At 37.7% G+C, this 20,868-nt stretch overlaps 1 protein-coding gene across 1 annotated transcript; it reads left to right on the top strand.

Moving 5' to 3' along the window:
* Positions 1-5,356: 5,356 nt before the first annotated feature.
* Positions 5,357-12,931, top strand: LOC110803687 (probable carboxylesterase 11). Its single transcript, XM_022009222.2, has 2 exons — positions 5,357-6,550; positions 12,058-12,931. Exons 1-2 carry the CDS (start codon positions 5,652-5,654, stop codon positions 12,593-12,595), a joined length of 1,437 nt encoding a protein of 478 aa, XP_021864914.1. The 5' UTR covers positions 5,357-5,651; the 3' UTR covers positions 12,596-12,931.
* The last annotated feature ends 7,937 nt before the right edge of the window (positions 12,932-20,868 follow it).

Here is a 20,868-nt window from a genome sequence, read left to right as displayed (position 1 = left end):
TAAAGCTGAGCGTGTTAAACTCAATGCTTCATGATCTCAAAACTACAGTGTATTTTGAATTCACAAGCACCAATTGGTTTGCCATTCGATTTTGATATTCGAAAACAACCATAAAAGTCGCTATAAGAAACGTACATTTTAAATTGCTCACTTTCTCTCTTTTCCGTGAATCGTTCTTGGATTCACTACCAATCGAGGAAATTTACTGTTACCTTTCTAAAAGGATTTATTGCAGTGCAAGATATTTAATTATAAACAATAATTAAAACATACATTGAAGCATGCAAAGTCTAAACATTTATCATGAATAATAACTTGAAATTAAAGCAACCATGCAATTCAAACAAGTTATTAGCATTTTATTCGATTTTATTGTTCCGGCAGGTGTGAATAAAATGATTCCAAGATCCTAAAATCATTGAAGAACTAAGCACAGTTTGTCGACTTAATCCTAAAACATCTTAGGTAAGCAAAAGCCTTTTGCTAATAGTCTAGAAACTACTCTTGGTTGATAGGTACGTCTAAGAACTTGTTAGGTAAACCTATCGAATTTGCCACGACATAAAAGGACTCCTTACTTATATCGTTGAGTTTCACCAAAACTAACATGTACTCACAATTATTTGTGTACCTTGCCCCTTTAGGACCAATAAGTAACACCTCGCTGAGCGAAAACTATTACTAGATTGATGTAAAGGATATCCAAGCAAGTGTATATTTTGGCATGGCACCTTTTAACTCAATTTTTAAGTTTGGAACTTAAGGCTCTTACTATGTTGGTTAGATTTTAAGTGAACTAAAATCCTTAATCATGCAACATAATCAAGCTTTTGATCTCATGCATTTTAAGACATATTTAAAAGCAATAAATAACTTAAAACATGCATAAGATATTTGTGATCTAGTATGGCCCGACTTCACCTTGAAGCTTTGACTTCAAAGTCCGTCTTGAAAATCTCCGTGGGAGGCACCATTTTCTTCAAATAGGATAAGCTATAACTAATTACAACTATTTGATGGTACGCAGACCATATTTGAATTGAAAAATAACTTTGGTACTTTAGACCAATTACATTCAAATTAATGGTACGCAGACCATATTTTCTATCCTATTTGGGCCATACTAGTCACTTCATAACCTGCAAAACAGTACATATACAATATATACCATTCACCCATTCATTATCATGAATGGCCCACATAGCTGGTTAGTAAAACACATTATGCATCACGTAAACATTTGCAGCAATTAATCAAGGGCACCAATAATCTACCAATTATTCAGTCCTTATTAATTCTAATCAAGTTGTTTTAACCTTAAGGATTTGTAGACCTAATCAAGAGTTTATGACTAAAAAGCGCTCCCACTTAAACCAATAAATTCATGTGCTTTACCAATTTTAAACATAAAAATGTATTTCTAGTCTAACCGGAAACATACAAATTTAATTAAAATTTAAAGCTCATATAAATTTATAATTGAATCCAAAAAGTTTAATTTAATTTCAGTCGCATTTAAATTAATTCATGATTTTAATTTTAGTAAAATAATTAGAATAAATAACATTTATTATAATTATAATATTCAAAATTAAAATCCAAGAAAATAATTTAAATTATTAATTTTAAAATTAATTAAAATTACGTGAACTGAAATTTTCAAATTAAACATTCAAAACGATCTAATTGTAACGCAAACACCCTACGCGTTGCACGCCCATGGGCCGCACGCACACAGCCATCGCTAGCCATGCGCGCGCAGCCCATGCGCTCGTCGCATAGCTGCTGCATCCCTATCGCAAGCCTCCGCACGCATTGGTGCTCGCTGCGCGCGCCAGCGCTCATCGCACGCGGGCTATCGCTCGCAGTACGCGCGCGACATCGCTCGCTGGGCGCGCGACATCGCTCGCTGGGCGCGCGACATCGCTCGCTGGGCGCGCGAGCCATCGCTCGCTGGGCGCGCGAGCCATCGCTCGCTGGGCGCGCGACATCGCTCGCTGGGCGCGCGACATCGCTCGCTGGGCGGGCGACATCGCTCGCTGTGCGCGCGAGCAATGCTAGGCGCAGCGCTCGTGGCACGCGAGCTTGCGCTCGCTGCGTGCGAGGCTGCGCGCTCTTGTGCGAGGCAGCGCGCGTTGTGGCGCAGCTCGCTTGCTGCCCACACGCGACTGCCTTGGCTCGCCCTACGCCCATGCCCATTCGTCCATTGGTCGTGGCACACGACACAAGGCAGGGCTGCTGCCTTGTGCTTGTGCACTACGCCCTTGCTCATTGCATTCGTGCCGCACGGGCGACGAGCTCCCTTGCTCGTCGTCGCATGCCCGCATTATACAACACCCCTTAAGGGTAACACGAAGCGTCCATTGCTTTGTGCGTGCAAGTTATATGAACGAATCGCATAAAAAATTTAAAATTTATAAAATTAATGACAAATTAATAAATATTATTAATTTCATAATTTTAGGGCGAAAAATCGAAAATTTATTATTCAATTGATTTCCGATTTACATGGATTCAAGTCTAGGTCATAAAAATTTAAAATTTATCATATATTTACAATTTTTATGGTGGTTTTTAATCATAGGTTTCTAATTAAATTATAATTAATTATGAAAATCAAATTAATTCTAAATTATTCTAATTTTCAACAAATTAATCATAATTACAAATTAGATTGCATAATTAACAAGGCTAGGCATTCAAACTTGTTAAACATATGCAGTAGGTCAATCAAAAATTCAAGATTTATCAACAAGAATCGCAAATATTTAATTTAACATCTTAAATTTACGAAATTTTGCATTCGAAAAACTAAAACCTTCGAAAAGTCATAGTTAGGCTTCGAATTTGAGAATTCTGGGTTCGGCAGAAAAATACTATTTTTGTCAAAATTTTAGAATGCCTTTTACATGCGGAATTGACACAAAAATCACTCAATTCGGATGAGTAACGAAGAAACTGCCGAAAAACTGCGTACGTATAATTAAAAAAACGCAATTTGCAATTAATTAACAATTACGAAAATTAATCACCCCTTTTAATTCTTGCAAATTTGTAATATTTAACCATGTTCATGCAATTTAGATTATGAAAATAATAAGGGGCTCGTGATACCACTGTTAGGTTATGATACATATGACAATTCATAAATCATGCGGAAAAACCATAAACCCAGGAAAACATATTATTTACACATAATCATTTAGCATAGATTAGATGCATACTCTTTGTTGCGTGCCTTCCCTAGCTGCGCCCGAACCGAACAAGAACAAGTCTTTAGGACTCCAAGTGTCGTCCCTCCGTAGATAGTCCACAGCACGTCCGGATCCGCCTTAAGATTGACCAACTAGAATCGCCCTTAAGGTACTATTATTTTCGGCACTTTATAGGCAAATGTGTGACTGAATTTTTCTCTCAAAAACTCACTTTGAATACTTTGAAACTTGTGTTATAAATTGTGAGCCCTAGCCTCATATTTATAGCGGTATGGAAAGGGAATCGAAATCCTATTCAGATACAAATTAATCAAACCTAGAATCCTACAAGAACTCTAATTTAATTAATTTATCAAATAGAATTAGGAATTTAATCATTAACCGAACTCTGCATGTTTTAGGAAACGTGCACGAACACAAACACTTGCACACACACGCACGGCAGCCACGATGGGCCCCATGCGTGCGCGCGAGCAGCAGCCCACTCAGCGCCCGCGCGCGCTGCGCGCTGCGCGTGCTGTGCGCGCTGTGCGCGCTGCGCGCTGCGCGCAGCCTGCTGGGCCTGGCCTTGCGCTGGGCCTGGCGTGGCTGTTTGTGCGGCGCGCTTGGCTTGCTGGGCGATGGCCTGGCTTCGTGCTGGGCCTCGTCCGGCAGGCCTCGTCCGATGCTTATTCGTACGACGCGCTTCCGATTAAATTTTCCGATTCCGGAATTCATTTCCGATACGAACAATATTTAATATTTCCGATTCCGGAATTAATTTCCGTTTCGAACAAATATTTAATATTTCCGTTTCCGGAATTATTTTCCGATTCCGGTAATATTTCCGATTCTGACAATATTTCCGTTTCCGGCAATATTTCCATTTCCGATAATATTTTCCGACACGTACCATGTTTCCGTTTCCGGCAACATCTACGACTTGGATAATATTTATATTTCCGATACGATCCATATTTCCGTTTCCGGCAATATCATCGTTTCGGAGTATTCATTCCTTGCCTGTGACGATCTTAGCTCCCACTGAAACCAAGATCCGTCGGTTCCGAATATTCATAGATGGAGTATTTAATGCTATTAAATACTTGATCCGTTTACGTACTATTTGTGTGACCCTACGGGTTCAGTCAAGAGTAAGCTGTGGATTAATATCATTAATTCCACTTGAACTGAAGCGGCCTCTAGCTAGGCATTCAGCTCACTTGATCTCACTGAATTATTAACTTGTTAATTAATACTGAACCGCATTTATTAGACTTAACATAGAATGCATACTTGGACCAAGGGCATTATTTCCTTCAGTACCAAGAAAATATTACTTTCGTACAATAAACTAACACCCATTTGATCATACAAAACCAATTAATATATTTTTCTGATAACCTAATTTCAAGCTAGCTAAATAGGCTGAAACAAAATCGAAGTGAGATACCAAGCTAAGTCAATATGACCAATTTGCCTTAAACATTTACCAATATTTTAATTTTCTAACGTCATTTAAAATGATAATTATCAGTAGCAGAAAATGTATTTAAATTGATTTATAAATTTCATAACTACTATATTATCATTTTCAACATACATAATAGTTGTTATATAATCTAATTCTCTCATTTTAACTTTCTAATTTTATAAAAGTCCCTCGCATTAGCACGAACACATACTAGTAATACCTTATATCAAAGGGGTTTGTTTCCCTTTGTCTTTTATTACAATGACAAAACAGTAAAACTGTCCACCATACGGAGTACTATCTACCACTACCTCCTTTCCACAATAAATACAACATTTCTCATTTGGACACTATTTTTCAACCAATTTTGACAATCTTTCTTTCACCATTATGTAAGAAGAAACATAGTCAAGTGGATTTTGTTAAGTTCGTATAAATACGAAAATTCCAAATATCAATTTATTACTTATTTTATTTATACATAATAAGAGATACTAATTTAAAAAAAACATTTTAAAATACATAAAAAAATGTTACATGTGCTGTAAAACGGAAGTGAATAAACCAACCTAATTCTTTGTTGTGTTTAAAAAACATTTGACAGAAAAAACATGCAAGCAACTCATGAATGTGGGGGAAAAGGTTGGAAAATGGGAAGGGACAAAAAAAGAAGGCGTCAAAGAAAAAGGAGAAATTAAAAAGGCAATGAAATAGTATTTAGAATAATTGTTAATCCTGTTGGAGTAATACGAAAAAAGGACCCATGACCATGAGACGATTTTAGATTTAGACGACATCTTCATTCATAATTAATCTAATCTAGAAAAAGCTTTCTTTTCATTATTCATCAAAATTGGAGAAGAAGAAATATTCAATGTAGTTTGATTTTGATTATCCAAAAAATCAATCCTCAATATTGAAGATAGCATAGATCAATAGGAGGAAGGTTGGGGGTGGGGGGAGCGCGGCCATTAGTGAAGATAATGCCAAGCGTAGCGGTCAAGTTATACAGCGTTTTCTTCAAATTCTTGTTAAAACACCGTCTTCAGAATCGTTTCCAAAACACGGCGGATGACACGGAGAACGGCAAATTAAACAACGGGTTCGGAGTCACCACTCGCCCGGATGAATCCGTGGTAGCAGCTAACCCGGTGTTCACCGACGGCATCGCAACTAAGGATATTCATATTGACCCTTCTACTTCTCTCTCCGTTCGTATCTTCCTCCCCGAGACGGCGATTTTGTCGTCGTCGTCGGCGGAACCCAAGTCCAAAATTAGGGTTTCTAATAAAAGGGTTGATGCGATTGTGGAAGAATCTGGATCGACCAATTTTCTTCGGAGGAATAGCTTCGGACCGTCGTCGGTTGATCCGGGTAATGGGGATCAATCGTCGAGGAGGAGTAGTTATGGTAATGTGGGTGTTGAAAATGGGGTTTATAGGGGTTATTTGCCGTCAATTGAGCATAGCAAAGGTGATAAATTGAGGAAATTACCGGTTATGTTACAGTTTCATGGGGGTGGGTTTGTTAGTGGGAGTAATGATTCTGTGGCCAATGATTTCTTCTGTCGGCGGATTGCGAAATTTTGTGATGTTATTGTGCTGGCTGTTGGGTATAGATTAGCACCTGAGAATAGGTACCCAGCTGCTTTTGAGGATGGTTGGAAGGTATTGAATTGGCTTGCTAAGACGGCGAATTTAGCTGAGTGCAGTAAATCATTGATCAGTAGAGGTGGTGGTGGCATTGGAGGTGGAGGTACTGGTGGCAGCGGTGCTGCTGGTGGCGATACTAAGAAATCAGATGTGCTCCGACAAACTGTTGCGGATACTTTTGGTGCTTCCATGGTGGAGCCGTGGTTGGCCGCTCATGCAGACCCTTCCAGGTTAGTGTCTTGTTGTATGTCATTCCTTCTCTTATTTCGATCTATTGTATTCAGCACTTACAATTGTTTATATTGCTCAATTCGTTGAGTATTTGACATGATAAGTGAAATTTTTTGATTCTGCAACACACATGGTGTTGTCTGATGCATTGAGCTTAAGATACTTGGGGTCCTTAATGAGCTCCCTCCTGTGCTAAAGTTTGATCTGGCATGCCAAATTGGGGCTAAAAAGACAACTTTTAGTAGAAACTCCATCTCACCTGCTAGCAAAACCCAGTGTCAGCTCCACATGAAACACCTCTCTCCACCATATGCACCACAACATTACCCTTTTGGGCCTTTTCATTCCTTCTTCCAGCAACAAACTTTATTTGCTACCCTCCTTGCCGATCCAACTCCACTCTGTTAGTTTTTCTTTCAAATTCCCTTTTTATTAAAATAATCTCTTTTCTGGAGAAAAACAAAATTTGTTCTTTTATGTTCTTTGTGCAATTTCATGTTTGAATGTTACATTCCAATTATTTCTTACCAAAAATTAGAGCAAACTATACTTCACTTCTGTCCTTTTTAAAAATTTTAATCCCCACGTACTCTCGAAGACAAATAGACTGTAAGAAAATAAAATAAAAAGAAGCAGAAATATAATTAGGATTTAGGAGATTGAGAAAATGATTTGATAAGTCAATCGGTTCCTTCAAGTCATTGGGATCATTGTGGGAAGACAACTTGAAAAGTTGGGATTATTCCAGAATAATCAATAGTAGAGGATTTGGGATACTCAGTCTTGTCCCACCACCCCCTCCTTAGTCCTTACCTGTGCAACACGACACGGCGTCGGTGCGGACACGGAATCGAGGTCGGACTCGCCACGGGGAAAACCGACTCTAAATTGGGGCTCCAGTGATGTAGAGAATGAAAATTTTGGGATTTTGGGCGCCTGAAAAGGTAGGTGGTGAGTTGGTGACTTGATACTGTGTGGAGAAAGAGTCAAATATACTTTTTTCCAAAGAACAATTTTATTTTATTGTAGTTGAAGTAAAAGCCATGAAGGGACTTTTCTTTCCTATAAAAGTTATTGTAAATGTTTAATACTCTTTACTTTTGATTCCTTTGTCATTTACATACGAGTTATATTAATTTCGGGACAATAAACCATGACCTAATAAAATATTTATGAATATGTAGATAATTATAAAATTTATTGTTGTCTTGTCCATAACCGAATTTTGGACACTTCTAAAATGTGTCATCGAGTCCGTAATTTTAGAATTTTCGGGTCCAACACTTGGACCCATACCCAATTTTGACACCAAGTCCGAGCATCTTAGGTTGGAATTATTTTGAACGGATCACCTATAGTTTGGGATTATTCATGTAAATTTTTTCTATAACTTATTGATTAATAGAGGGTTCTTCTTGACTACTTTGTATTTGTTTCTTAAAATAGTTACTCCTTTCTCCTTCTTTAGTGGATCTCGTACAGCTACAACAGTCCACAGATGCCTATGGCAAGGCTTAAATTTTGCTCGTAGGCCTTACCATGACCTTGACGACTCCTTAATTGCTCGGGGGTGGGGGGGGGGGGGGGGTGGGGGGGTGGTTCCCTTTCTGAAATCTGATTCGTGCATTGTCAGGTCTGGTTTCAGCATGGCCGCACCACAACAGTCTATGGTGAGTTGGTGACGGTGACACTTGTTTTCCTTCTACCAGCTCTGTTACCCATGTAGCCCCTTCTCGATGATGTTACCACAAACTGGCTGAGGTGGCCATATTTCCTCCTTATGTTAGTTTTAAGTGCTCAAGCTTACATTCCTTGACTTCATAACACCCAATATGTCTTTTAAACTCCCTGGACTTTCATTTTCAAAGTTAAGGTTGTCTCAAACAAGGGAAAAGATGGTCAACTTATGAGATTTTCCCGGAAAGTATCATTTAAGCCCCTGAATCAATTCAGGCCCAGGAAGTTATCCCCTTGATCAACATAGAAGCTTCTTCTTTTTCCTGATAAATATTGGCTTTTGACTGAATTGATTCTAGAATACACACTTATCATTGCTTTTACCCCTTGTTATTAGTACTTTCTTCAGCAGCCCAAAGAGTGATGTAGCTTGTGCCACAGGCCTGCCCAATAGTTGTGATTTTATTTGACAGCTACATGGTTGAGGTGCGAATTTTGATACGACATTGTAGTTTAGCATGCTAAGCATTTGCGTATTTTTTTCCCAGCTTTGTGTTATTTTGCAATATGTTTTTATAGAAGTCTTTATGACTTGTGTGCTTCATTTATATACATTCTATGCTTGATTGCCGAGGCTAGATTAATTTTTGTTGTGTTGCAATAACAACAATGGCAACCCAATATGAATCAAGCATGGTTTAGGCCTATAGGGAAGTCCATGTGCATGCTGTCTCCCCTTCAAGTAGAAGTTGGTTGCTTTATGTAAAAAAAGAATGTTCTTTCATATTTCTATCTGGCTTTGTTATTTTCTTTCCTCGAATAATAAACCCCACCAAAATTTTCAAATTTATTTGTGATATGTATTGGTGGATTTTGGATTATGAGTTTAAGAATTCTCGTGGGCCCAATATGGATTGTGAAATTTCTTTTATGCACCCAGGAATAAGGTGCACCCTCTCACATGCTCATGTGCAGAACACGTGAGCCGGAAAATGTGAGAAGCTAGGTCACCTGGGTGGATAATAGATGCTTCCGCATGATTGATGGCCAGAAAAGTTGATTGAGTGAACAACTATTTTCTACTTGTACAAAATTGTTTGAGACTCGGTGATGAGGCTAACTGGCAATTAATTTTTTGGTCTTAGACTCTTCACTTTCCTACCTTTCAGTTATTGCAATAGTTTTGGTTAAGAAGCTTCTATAAATTTCTTTTGATATATGGGAAAGGGGTGTTACAGGGTGGATAAGGAATGGAAACTTTTGTTAGTGACATTCCCATTTTAATTTCAATAAGCTAAGCATAAACCAACTGAAGTGAGGGGTCGTAATCTACCTATGTTGCTTCCAATATTCATTCAGTCTTTCAAGAGGCTTTTTCTTTGTTTACTTCCAAAGAATTACTCTTCTACTCCTACACACCCCTTACAATTTAGAATTACGTCTGCTACTGTATTTGTCTTCTTGTTGGTGGCTTTAATTTTTTCCCAATGTTAGACCAGGTTTTTCTTAATACAGCAACACCAGGGCTTGTTTTATTGTTGTCTGGTCTGTTTTGCTGTTACACCTTCTGCTGTTGTTGCAGATTTTGATTTCTTGTTTCATACCTTAAGACCCCTGATCTTGTTGCTTACTTGCCTGGCACGTGCTTCACATACGACTTAATTGGTCTAGGGGGGCTTTGATGGTGAATGCCATTTTACAAATGTCTGTAGAGTTACTGGAAGCTGCGCCACATAATTTCAAAGTGAAAAAGATGGTACATTCAAATTCGTACAGAAGTATTTCTCAAACACTTTGTGTTAAATAGAGATAAAGAGATAAAAAATTCTCCTAGACTTCTTTAATCTTGGTTTAGCTGTTGTGAACCTCTTAAAGTGTCCAGCTCATATAGTTCCATCTTTCTGTCGTTCAGCTTCTTATCAACTTCTGATTCTTTAACTACATCCTACTTCATCATTGAGATACTTAATCTGAACTATAAATTTCAGCCTCATACGTTATTAAACCGAAAATGGCAAAACCTCTTCGCTTCCTTTCCATGAAGTAGAAGATGGTCTTCCCGTTATCGTCCCATTATCGCTTTTGGGTCAATTGGAAACAATCTCTCTGCAATTGCAGGGGTAAGGTTGCATACACCCAACCCCCCCTTACCCTGCTTCTTGCAGGAGCCTCTTATAATAATGATAATGATGACTTTACTAAACTGAACTATAGGAGTAGTAATTTAGAACTCTACTCTACTCTACTCTTTGTTAGCTTTTTAACTTCACCAACTCTACTCTTTTTTTAAATAATACTTCGTCTGACAATTGAGAACTCGTCATACCATCTTTAAAAGAATTTGTCTTAAATTAAAGGGGGAAAACTTAAGACTTCCCACAGGTCCCATTGTCAAACGAATCCCTCCCCTTGTCATTTGGCAGGAGGGCCCTCCTAACTTAACTAACTCGCCTAACTTACGATAAAAAGTAAATAGGATTAAAGAAGAACTGAATGGTCCATCCTGTAGAGGAGGATAGAGAAAAAGAGCGAGACAGTGGAAAATTAAGGAAGAAGGGAAAATAATGTGAAGGGTGGCAAAGGGAACCAGTGAAGAGAAAAAGAGAGGATAAGTTTGAAGAGAGGAAAAGAGAAAATAAAAGTTTGGAGAGAGAAAGAGGGATCAAGGCATGATAAAGAGAGCGACCTGAAAACACTAGACAGCTGGCGGCCACACCGGGGGCAATGATGTCGGGAATTACTAGGTATGGCTCACCCAGCATTCTTATAACTGACAACCATCAATTGCACTAATTCACGAATTAGGTTTTGAAGATTACAGCTTTAGGGTCTTTAGGGTTGAAGTTGAAGCAATTTCAATGTAATTATTAATTTGTTATGCCTTTTGCTCGAGGTTGAACTTACCAAGCCTGGGCAAGTTGGCATTGTGCTTTGCTTTTTATGCCACATTCTTGGTGGTCATTTTTTTAATTAGTATTGTCAGAATCTACCTTAAACGTGGTCTCTTTCGTTCAAATAAGTACAATATATAGAAGGTTCTTCAAAAACTACCATCGTAGTGTTAGTATATAATAATTTCAGAATCTTAAGATTTTGCTACTATTTATCAAAATCTGTCAATTGCTCCATCGAAGGGGCCACGCGTCAAATCCTAACTGCCTTAAAAGTCCTGGAAACTTAAGTGTTTGATAGTTTACTACCAATTCAACTTGGCAGATTTGGTTAAGCGGTAGGAAGAACTTTAGTTTTCAGATTTATATGGGAGCTATTTAAACCCTTTTAAAAAAAATATAAACTTGCATCATAAGCTATTTGAATGAAATGCTATATACAGTGTATGCATTGTTTCTGTTTTTCCTTTTAGTTATTATGTGGAAAAGTTGTCTGGATAATCTGCAGCAATAGTTTTATTCATAGCTTCTGTTTTTTCTTTTAATTTTTGATTTAGTTTTAGTTGTAGCTTTACTTTGCTGTTGACCTTGTGCTAGTTTTTGTTTTAAATGCTATTTTATCCGCAACTTTTTGGGAAGCAAACAAGAGATTGTATTAAGTGTTTAAAAAAGATGTACAAACTAACAAACAACAAAGGTAGGTAAACCTTCTAGGAAGGACACCATGCCCTTTGAAGTTTTGAATACACTATAAACAGCCAGTTTATGTTATCCGCACTATCTATAATAATTTCTTACTGAACAAAGTCTCTCTTTCTCTTGGAAAGAGGTGTGGAGTGGTGTATGTTAGTTTCAAATTTGATATTCCCGCAATTTTTCTAGATTGTTTATCTAAATTTAGAGACTTAATAGTACTGATACAAATACTTGTCCATCAGATGTGTTCTTCTTGGTGTTAGTTGTGGGGCAAACATTTCGGACTACGTTGCTAGAAAAGCAGTTGAGGCTGGGAAGCTGCTTGATCCTGTGAAGGTTGTGGCACAGGTGTTAATGTATCCATTCTTTATTGGCAACGTCCCTACACATTCAGAGATAAAGTTAGCGAATTCATACTTCTATGACAAGCCTATGTGTATACTTGCATGGAAGCTCTTCCTGCCAGAAAATGAGTTTAGCTTAGACCACCCAGCAGCAAATCCATTAATTGCAAATAGAGGACCTCCATTAAAACTTATGCCTCCAACACTGACGGTGGTCGCTGAACATGATTGGATGAGAGATCGGGCCATTGCCTACTCAGAGGAGTTGCGAAGGGTCAATGTGGATGCACCGGTTCTGGAATACAAAGATGCTGTCCATGAATTTGCAACACTTGACATGCTTCTGAAGACACCTCAAGCACAGGCCTGTGCTGAAGATATTGCCATCTGGGTTAAGAAGTACATCTCAATTCGTGGTCATGAATTTTCTTACTGATTTCCAAATTCTTGTTAACTTTTTATGATTGGTGTCTGTAGAGTTGTGCTTGATCCCATGTCCTCTGACATTGTATTCTAGAGTCGAAGCTGCTGTATCAATTGGAATTGGCATCAAAGGGAAATTTGCACTTTACCCAGTCTCTTATGTGGTTACTTTGATTTCAATTGTTTTTTGGTTGTAATATTGGGTTTGATGGGGACTGTGGTGTAGTATTTAGCTACATGTAATTGCACTTATCAACCGACTGTCACCAATTGGTGACGGTTTTGTGAAAAGTATCTCTTGTACTAAGATGTATCATGTACGGACAAGAAATGAAAATTATTTTCATTATGCTTCTTGAAAGTTGAAAAGAAAATGATATTCTTTTGATAGCACACCTGTATTAGAGGTAGAAGTCGACTGATTATACTTCTATTGAGGCGCAAAGTTGAGAATCTTTTTATCTTCTCTTTTTCTCTGACCTAGAATTTTTTTGAGAAACTACAAAGTACTTGGTTTAATTTTATGAAACGATGAACTCTGACTTTTTCCATGCAAAACACAGTTACAACTTACAAGTACAATTCAAAACATCTCGGAAATCAAAAGGTGAATTACACAAGTGAACAACACTATTCAATAAAAAAAATTAGTTTTAATAATAATAAATCAATTTGAATGTAAAACTCATGTTATAGAAAAAAAAATAACTTCTCTTTTGATTTAGACTCACGATAAGGTTTCTACTATTGTGCGCCACCCTTTTATAGTTTTATGCCAAGGAAGAAGACATAGAAGCCGAACTTAGGGAGTTGAATGAAGCATCTTTATCTCTCCCTCTTGTTCAATCTACGAGGCCAATGAACTAAAATCAGGAGAGAACTACAAAACCCATTTCTGACTCCGATGATGAAACAGTAGATCCAAAGATGAGCACCCTAGTGCCGCCATCCGAGCAATGGACCATATTCATCGGAGTTGCAGAAGGTTATTAATGCATTTCATTACGAAATTCATCAACCACACCCCTCTATTTAGGATGCTGATTTGAGTGTGAAGCAACAACCATCGTTGGTGGAAGCATTGTCTAACATTCAGGAAGAAAGGCACGGGGGTCGGGGAGATACTACGGTGGAAAGAATGAACGTTACAATGAGAGGTATGAATGAGGTGTTGGGCTTCACTATCAATATTGGTCCTGGTAAGGAGGGGAATGTTGTTGCTGGTACTCGAAGAACAGAGCAACAACATAACAATGGTGGAAATGTTGTTGGTGGTGCGATGGTGTAGCTAGTGCATAAGAAGCCTAACGTTGACCCAGACTCTTTCTTTGGTCGACCTATGATTGTCAAGCCATGATCAACTAATTTTAACTTCCAAGAGGAAATATTTGAAGGAAATATGCCCTTAGTCCAAGTTTGCATTTAATGCGAAATCTAATCAATGCGGTTTTGTATTAATTAAACAAGTTAGTTATACAGTAAGATTAAGTGATCCGAATGTCTAGCAAGAGCTCGCTTTAGTACAAGTGGACCTAATAATATTAATGGCACAACTTACTCTTCGCTAAACCCGTAGGGTCACACAAATAGTGCGTGAACTAAGCAAGTATTTTGGTGAATATAATATTCGGTAAATACTCAAACAATGGATAATTGAAAATGATGGATGTTGGTTTCAGTCGGAGCTAAACAAATCATCAAAAGGTAAAGACGTAAATATTTGTCTGAAACGAAAATATGGTTTATATCGAAAATATTATGGGAAACAGAAATACTACGACAATCGAAAATATCACCGGAAATGGAAATATTGTTCGAAATGGAAATATTGCCGGAAAGGGAAATATTGCAGGAAACGAAAAATATTGATCGAATCGGAAATATAGCCGGAAAAGGAAATATTGTCGGAATCGGAAATATTGGGGGAAACGGACATATTTTCGGAATCAAAAATCGATTCTAAAACACTAAGCTCGATCTATAAGCAGGAAGCACGGGGAGAAGGGCCGCGTGCAACACGACCCATGGAAAAGGCACAAAGGTCGGCCAAGCGTCGACGCATGAGCCATCGCAAGCCAGCCCAGCTAGCGTGTCGCGCATGGGCTGCTCCTAATGGGCCTTGCTCCTTAGAAGCTACTGTTGCTACGGTTACTTAGGCCATAAGCAACCGACTTTTATTAGGATTGGGATTCGAAGGATTAGATTCCTAATCTATCTAAAGTTATTTAGTTTCCTAGATCTACCCTAATTCTAGTTTCCTAATCCTAATACAATCGAGTTAAGGAAATTCTAAAATATTCCATACACTATAAATATGACCCTAAGGTGAAATATTTATAGCACACATCATAACACACAATTCCACATGTGTGACTCGTAGTACTAGAGAGAATTGTGACTTTGCCAATCACCTAAAAGTGAGATCCCGAAATTCTAAATACCTTATGCTGAGATTTTAGTTGGTCCAATTTAAGGCGGATCCAAACGTGTTGTGGACTATCTATGATGGGACGACATTTGGAGTCCAGACTTATTCTTGTTCGGTTCGGGAGCATTTAAGGGAAGGCACGCATCACATAGTATGTATTCCTAAATTATGCTAATTGATTATTTACATGGATTCTAGTAATTATAGTTTTTTCGCATGTCAATTAGATTTTAACCAACCATATTAAGGATAATTCCCCTATGGATTAGGCTACCTAATCTGCCCCTGACATGTTGGGGTTCTGACTCTCTAAGTAGAATAGGGATTTTAATTGATGTTCCTTTGTTTGCTGATGAGTGTACATCAAAACACGTAACTTATAGTTTCCTTTGCTAGGATTTTGGTTGCATTGGATGTGACTAAGGAGATGCCAAGATTTATAGTGATTACAGTCCCATCAGGTGTTAACATCACATAGAAAATGGCATATGACTAACTACCCCCATTTTGCAAAACCTGTAAGGTAATGGGACATGATTGTGGCATGACCTACTATGCAACATCAAAAGAAGAATGACAAGGTGTGGCAACCTAACAGACATGCTCACGACAATGTTAAACACACTGAAAAAGAACATTTGCTTATTCAAGAGAAGGAGATTGTTCTTGTAATTCAGCAGACTATTGTGCCTAACATCAACAGTCATTCTGATCAATTGAAACCACTAAATACAATTGAGACCACTGAACTACATTTATTAGACTTCGTACAAACACATTTTATGCATATTTGTAGAAAGGACATATATTCTTCATATCCACAATGGAACTACTATGTTTCAAGTTTAGCAGAAACTAAAGCTTATTAAGAATGTCTTTAAATCCTTACACACTAAGGAATTTGCAAGGCTTGATCGATGAGAGGATTGACGATATTAGGGCTGACTTGGGATTGATTCAATGTCAACTTGCCTCTTCTCAATCTGATGTGGACTTAAAGGTCAATGAGAAGGAAGCTACTGTTAATCTTAAGAAGTTTATGATAATTTAGGAGAGTCCTATAAACAGAAATAAAAAATCCGGTGGTTGCAGCTAGGTGACTCAAATTCCATGTTCTTGTTCGTTATGAAGCGGAGATATGCAAAAAAATAACATTGATTAGTGTAGGCAAGAAACTAACAACTGCAACTGATATCAAGGAGTAGATAAGAAGGTTTTATGGAGGTCTAATTGGTACTGCTGCTACAAACTTGGTTGCGGTTGATCAAAGTGGTAAGATAAGGGAAACATCTCACTGGTGATGCTGTTGAAAATCTTGTGCCACTGGTTTCAGAACTGGAAAGGGATTGATGCAAATGAGGACCCTGGTTTAGATGGTCTCAATAGTCTGTACTTTTCGAAGGCTTGGGATGTGGTTAAAGATGGAATCTACGATGCAATTAAACAGTTATTTGATACAAGCTAGAGTAATGCTAAAACAAGTGAACAACACAATTGTTACCCTTATACCTAAAATCCAGAATGCTTCAATTATTAAGGATTTTATGCCAATATCTTGTTTCTTTGTTTTTTATAAGCTAATAAAAAAAATTTAGTGCCAGAATGCAAAATTAGTGGTAGGTGTTGTTGTAAACAATGCTCAAGTTGGGTTAACTCTTAGTAGGGATACATTAGATCACATCCTATTGGCCTTTGGGCTGATTAAGTTTCACTCTAGGAAGAATGTGTCACCTAGATGAATGATAAAGGTTTATTTGAAAAAGGCATGCGATTCATTGGATTGGCCCTTGATGCAGACTATGTTTCAAGAGTTCGGATTGCCTGCAAAATTTGTTTATTGGGTTACGAAGTGCTTGTCTACTGTTTCCTACTTCATTTTAGTGAATGGATTCCCTACTACCCCTATCCCTGCAAAGAAGGGGTTAAGACACGAGTATCCTATGTCCCATATCAGTTTGTTCTGGGTAAGGAATACCTCTCAAGGTGTTTAGCTGCAGATTCCTCTAATCGTCGATATGTTCAAGTTCCGTCTAAGATGAAAAAAAAGTTGGAGATTAATCATATGATGTTTGCAGATGACTTGTTAATGTTTTCTAAGAATTATAGAGCTTCAGTGAAGGCCATGCTTGATGCTTTCTCCAAGTTCTCAGATGCTTCAAGCCTTGTATTCACAAAAATGATTTCTATATTGCTGGTGTAATTGATGCGGATTCAGATCTCATTATTGGTGATTTAGGTATCCTCAAGACACCTTTCCCTTAAGGCATCTAGGAGTACCTTTAACTACTAGGAAACGAAGATACACTGATTGTAAGCCTCTAATTAAAAAAAATTATAGCTAGAATCAACAGTTTGACTGCAAAATGCTCTGTTATACTGATAGATCACAACTGATTAAGTCATTTCTCTTTGGCATATATTAAATTCTAATGGTGTTAGATTTTTGTGATGCTAAAGAAGGTAATGAAAGAAATTCAACCGCTATTATTTATCGTATCGTACTTGATGAATCACCGTCGTATGATACGATTATTCGTTTCGCCTAGCTTACGAATATTCGCGATACGATATACGATTCCGATCCAACGTCATATCGTATATTATTTTTTTCCGAACTAATTCCCGAAAAGCTATTAAATGAATTTCCGATTCATTTAATCCGGTGATATGTTACATGTCATTGGTGTGACCTTATAGTTTCAGTCAAGAATAAGCTGTGAGTCTAATATAGATTAGAACTCACTGATCGGAAGCATTGCTCCAGCTAGCTGTTCCGATCACTTGATCTCACTGAATTAATTGTTCGTAATTAATCTGAACCTTGGCTATTAGACTAATGCACCTCCTTTTACTTAATAGATTGCCACAAGACGAGGGAATAGATCAGGCAATCAATGTCAGTACGAAATCCATTCTTGCAAAATATAGGTTGTGCATCTGGAATTGCTTCACACTTTTTGACCCCCTCACAGTAGGTATGATGTCTATTAATTATATCACTACTAACTTGCTTTTCGTAGGTTTTGATGGAAGATTTCGTGTATTAAATGTACATATTAGTTTTGATTAACTTGTTGCATTTTGTAGGGTTCTTGTTAATATACGAATCATCCATTAAACGCATTAAAATTGGTTATGTAATCATGCTACTATTTCGATTAGTCGCTTAAACCAATGAAAACAAAAATAAAAGTTGGCGCAGGTACCAGCGACGCCCGCTAGTATCAGGTAAAAATAGTTGGTACAAGTGCACTGTGCCAAATACAGACGAGAGCATTGGCTTCTGTCATTTTGCGCAGGAAGACAATGGCCTTCGTCTGTGTCGTGGCTGAATGTTTCTGCATCCGGTAAAAAAAACTATAATCTTGATGTTTAATCTGTTTTGTAGGTACAGTTAGGATTTTAATTATGTACTTGGCGTGATTAATCGTGTATTAATTGCATACTTATTCGAATAACAATTTGGTTTTGCAGGGGTGATAATTAGGAACGAGGGCTACCCGCAGTGTTTGGCTGTGCGCGCTAGAATAGGCTCCAGCAGGGCCTGCTGGCTTCAGGAGGGCGCCGCTGGGTGCTGGCGATTACCATTGGCTCCGAGGGCTCACTTCGGAATTGGTGTGAGCTTCATTTCACCGCTTGCGTTCGTGATTAATAATTCGATTTACACAAATTAAGAGTTTGAATTTATTTAATTAATTGTTGCTTGTTCATATATTTACAATTATTTGTAATTATTTCTTTCTTAACTTTCATTTTATTTTATAGGTTAAGGTAATTAGTCATGCACGATTCTCATAATTAACATTATTTTTCTTATTATCTAACCTGTTCTATTTTGTAGCGTTATACTAAATTATGCAAATCATGTATAAACCTTTCTCCTGTTTTTAATTATTTGTTAGAGCAAGATTAGCGCTAGTACAAGCTAAGACTTCCACGTTATCTTTTCATTAATTTTTATTTATTTTCAATTAATCAGATTCTTATTGAGACCCTTTCAGACTTACTTAATTTTTCCACTTCACCCCCCATACTCATTCAAGCTAGACTCCACAAACTTATGAAAATAAAAAAAGAATAAAGAATAAATAATAATAATTAAGATTGAATGTACCGTTTAAATATCTTAAGTAGAGTCTTGGAATTCCAAGACTCTTGCTCAGTCTTTTGTCATACTCTTCCACTTAAATGGGAGGTCTTAAGTTAATACTTAATAAGACTATTGCTCAGACTACCGCTAATCTTGCTCTTAGTAATTGTGTTCTAACCTTTGTTTTGTAGAATTTTTTAATTACCTCTTATCATGTCATATTTCATGTTTGCATCATTCTTATGTGCATTGTTGTAGACACCTAATTTGTGTCTCCCCTTTGGGATGATGACGAAACCATTATCCTTGTTAGGCGATTGGAGTAACTCCAGGCGGAAATCCAATTGCTAAGAATACCTCCGAAATCCAAAATTCAATCCCCGCGGCCGTTCCCCTCCCGGAACTCGGTACAAAATACAACTTCCAAAATCCAATTTCAAAATCCAAGTTCAATCTCAACTAGTGGACCATCCCATTGGTCTTACTAAGCCTTTTCCACTCAAAATCATATAAGTCAAGTCAAATTCGGGCGCCGACCCACAAAACCGAGCATGCCGGGCCCCGCCCCGTAAAACCGGAATTCAAAAACCCGAGAAAGGTTTGTTTTTAGACGCAAATTCAAGCCTTAACCTCCAAGGAAACATTACGTGCCAAACATCGTACTATTCGTACGAAGGTACACCCATACAAGACAAATCAAGGACGACATCTTTCCGTCCTTTTTGGCGGCATTCAGCCCACGTCAGCAGCGCCCAGCGCTGGCCTGGCGCCAGGCGCTGGCGTGTGCTGGCGTTTTGCACCATTTCCCTCCTATAAATACCCCTCATTTCCTTCGGAAAAAGGGGAGGACAACACATATAACGTCGTAATTTCGACATTACTCCTCACAATACAAACTTCAAAACTCTTCAAAACACATACAAAAAGTCCTAAATTCAAGAGCAATTGGGAGCTCGAGCCTAAGCTTAACTAGGTAAATCCGAATCCCATTTCAATTAATCATGCTATTTTGATTTCAAATGATTAGCAAGTTGGTGTTTTTTTGTCATAAAAAACACCACTTGCAACAATCATACATGCTTTTTCAAAAATACAAACTTTTTCAAAATACAAAATACAAACTTTCAAGATTCAAGGATGTTCAAAGTTGCATGCATTCATCTCTTTGAACTAGAATCACCTTCAAGCATGGAGTAATCAAAGATAACACCTTTTAGCATTTAAAGGTTTTATCTTTTGAGATTCAAAACTCCATTTTTCAATATACAAGTTCAAGTCTTCAAATTTCAACATACAAGTTCAAGTTTTCGAATTTCAATCATTTCAAGTTCAAAGTTTCAATCTTTTCAAGTTCAAACCTTTCAATATTCAAGCTTTCAATTTCAAGTTCAATATGCAAAATCTAGGACATTTGGGTTGAGCAACCTCTCCCAAGTTGAGATTCTTGGCTTTGAATTCGTGTCGGGCGCACTTATTTTTAAGGAGCCGCTTGGCGTTCGAATCTCATGTGCCCAAGTACAAATTTCAATTATGCACCTTTCAATATCGCACTTTCAATATCGCACTTTCAATACCGCAATTTCAATACCGCAATTTCAATACCGCAACTTCAATATCGCAATTTCAATTTCGCACTTTCAATTCCGCACCTTACTTGCCTAGTCCATTTCTAGGCAATGTGGACCTACTCCCTAGTCCTTTTCTAGGGGACCTTGTATTTACTAATTCCGCACTTTATTTAGTATTGTGATGTTGCTTTATGTGCTTT

Source organism: Spinacia oleracea, chromosome 4, assembly GCF_020520425.1.
Source record: "Spinacia oleracea cultivar Varoflay chromosome 4, BTI_SOV_V1, whole genome shotgun sequence".
In the NCBI taxonomy this organism is placed as follows: Eukaryota; Viridiplantae; Streptophyta; class Magnoliopsida; order Caryophyllales; family Amaranthaceae; genus Spinacia; species Spinacia oleracea.
Note: the sequence above shows the minus strand (reverse complement) of the source record. Positions and strands in the feature narration are given on the sequence as shown.